Source organism: Nestor notabilis, unplaced genomic scaffold, assembly GCF_000696875.1.
Source record: "Nestor notabilis isolate BGI_N333 unplaced genomic scaffold, ASM69687v1 scaffold17919, whole genome shotgun sequence".
Taxonomy (NCBI): Eukaryota; Metazoa; Chordata; class Aves; order Psittaciformes; family Psittacidae; genus Nestor; species Nestor notabilis.
In genome coordinates, this window is record NW_009943440.1 from 17,433 (window position 1) to 19,940 (window position 2,508).

At 50.7% G+C, this 2,508-nt stretch overlaps 2 protein-coding genes across 2 annotated transcripts in view; both read right to left on the reverse strand.

Annotated features, from left to right (window-relative positions):
* Positions 1–468: 468 nt before the first annotated feature.
* LOC104411513 (actin-85C-like) lies at positions 469–1,587 on the reverse strand. The gene has a single exon (XM_010021953.1). It carries the CDS (start codon positions 1,585–1,587, stop codon positions 469–471), a length of 1,119 nt encoding a protein of 372 aa, XP_010020255.1.
* A 703-nt stretch (positions 1,588–2,290) lies between these two features.
* LOC104411514 (actin-85C-like) overlaps positions 2,291–2,508 on the reverse strand; it is a 1,152-nt gene continuing 934 nt past the window's right edge. The window contains exon 1 of the mRNA XM_010021954.1: positions 2,291–2,508. This exon is cut by the window's right edge and continues 934 nt beyond it. Within this exon, the coding sequence (XP_010020256.1) occupies positions 2,291–2,508 (218 nt within the window).

Sequence of the window (2,508 nt, forward strand, 5' to 3'; positions counted from 1 at the left end):
TATAGAACTTCACTTCATGAGCAAAACCAACTGTAGAAGTTCAGCCCCCTCTGCTCCTACAGGAGATCTCCAGTGCTATGGTGAAGGGTCAGCAATACCCCTGAGCCCCCTATTTCTCCGTCAGAGGTCTCTTTCCACTCTCTGGATGTTTATGGTGTGTGGCAAGGAGCCAGCCCCCACGGGCATGGGATGGAGGTGGCTTGTTCTCAAGTGTTTAAAAGTCTGACAAACTGTTTGCAGTTCTAGCAGGGATCAACACATTTCTAGAATTAAACCCAACATTTTTGGACAGCAAAAATGCTCTGAACAAGGACTCTTTCTTCAACCCAATGCACAAGAGACCTTTCTTTAGTAACATATAAAATCACTTACTATAAATCAATTATTTTTGCAGTGATTTATTAACTGTTCCCCAGCAGTTCACACCGGCACTCAAAAAAAATCCCTGGATGGATGTTCCTTGAATGTTCAGAAGCATTTTCTCTGGAGTACTGTTGGTCCAGCCTCGTAATAGTCATCCCTGGTAACCCACATGTTCCTAAATGCTCGTAGGCTGGCAAGGATGGAAGCACCAATCCACACGGAGTACACCCGATCTTGTGGTGAAATGATCTTGACACGAGCTGTGCTGGGAACTCCTGCCTGGAGCTCCTTCTGGAGCCTCTCCTTGAAGCCTCGGAAAAGAGTCGATCCGCCTGATAACAGCACGTTCCTCAGGATGCTGGGCTGGGTATCCCTGTGGCACTTGGAGAAGCTCTGGAGGACCATCATCCCAACCCCTGGCCCTGTGAGTTCTGCCTCCGCAGGCACGAAAAGCGCTTCAGGAGCTCGGAATAGCTGGTCTCCTGCCTCGACAGCCCTTCCGTCAGGGAGAACGTACTCATGCAGGAGTTTTGCAGGCTCCACATGCATCTTCTGGCTGGGATCTAAAGCAACATAACACAGTTTCTCCTTAATATCCCTGACAATCTCTCTCTCCGCTGTGCTTACGAAGGAGTTCCCAGTCTCCAAGAGGAGCCTTGTGAGGTATTTGGTTACGCCTCTGCCTGCAAAATCCATCCTGGAGACGCCATGGAGCAGGTAACGGCCTTCGGAGACAGGGACGGTGACAGTGACGCCATCGCCACTGTCCAGCACCAGCCCCGTGGTGCGGGCAGAGGCATACAGGGCCATCAGTGCCGGCAGGGTCACGAACAGGGCAGGTACCCGAAAGCTCTCAAACATCATCTCAGCCATTTTTTCTCGATGGGACAAGGGGTTGAGAGGGGCCTCGGTCAGCAGCACCGGCATCTCGCTCGGCTTCAGTTTGAGTTCTTGTTCATACAGGTACCTCCAAATCTTCTCCATGTCATCCCAGGATGTAACTAACCCATTTTCCATTGGGTAAGTAAAAGACAAAATCCCCCTTTTGAACTGGGCTTCCTCCCCAATATAGCAATCCTTATGGCTCGCCCCAAACATGACAGGTTTGAATTTGGGGTATCCCACAACAGTGGAAATAACAGAACGGGGAACCTGTTCCCCCGACAGCCCAGCCTTACACTGCCCAGACCCTGTGTCAAAAATCACTACACGGCTCCTTGCCATCACAGAGTCAGATGTCCTGTGCAGGATGGGTGCTGTCCTGGGCAGTGGCTGCCGGCCGAGAACACACCAAGCCGACAGGTACCACTCCATCGAGCTCACAATCGCTGTAGCTGCACCGGCAACACCGCTTCCTCTGGAGAGCATTTTGACTCAGGGCTAGTATTCAGCACTGAAACTGGGTGTTCCTGCTTCCCAGACAAATTACAGCAGAGAATCAATGGATTTTTTCAGACCCCCAGGCACAGAGGAGGGTCGGTCACAGTAATTGCATTTGCATTGATTTATATTTGGATTCTGTTCGGGGTTTTGCCGGGTTTCTAAAGGAAACATTTTTAATGAGGTAAAAAAATAACGTGAGAGCCAGTTTCAGAACAGAAACCCCAGATATCGCAAAGACCTTAGAGGGAAGGATCTCCCAGCAGAGGACGTATGCTACTCCCCATACGACTCCAAGGCGGGCTGTGAGTCCGCTGGGGAGTAACTGCATCCCTGTGATATGTGTGCACCTGTAAACTCTGCCCAGGGGAAGGGGGATGATAAACAGTAAGATCCTCCTTGCTTAAGCTTTTAATGTCTGATTTTCACACATGGTGTGTCAGCCAATAAACACACAAACAGCTGTAGCACCTTTCAGGTCAGGCAGCTCTCAGCAGGGCTCCTTGCTCATGTGTTGTTGTAGCAAGCCCTTCACTTGAGGGTCTCCTTAAAAGCACTTGTGGTGAATGACAGCGGCCCCAAAATCCCTGTAATCATTCACGGTGACCCACATTTGTCGGAACGATGTCAGGCAGGTGAGGATGGAGGCCCCAATCCACACGCAGTATTTTCTCTCAGGGGGTGCGATGATCCTCACAAACATGCCAGAAGGCACTTGCAGCTTCATCTCCTTCAGGATCCGTTCCTCCAGGCCAGGGAAGAGCG

Coding starts and splice junctions, on each gene's coding strand:
- LOC104411513 (XM_010021953.1), bottom strand. CDS start 1,587: ATGGCAAGGAGCCGTGTAGTGATTTTTGACACAGGGTCTGGGCAGTGT.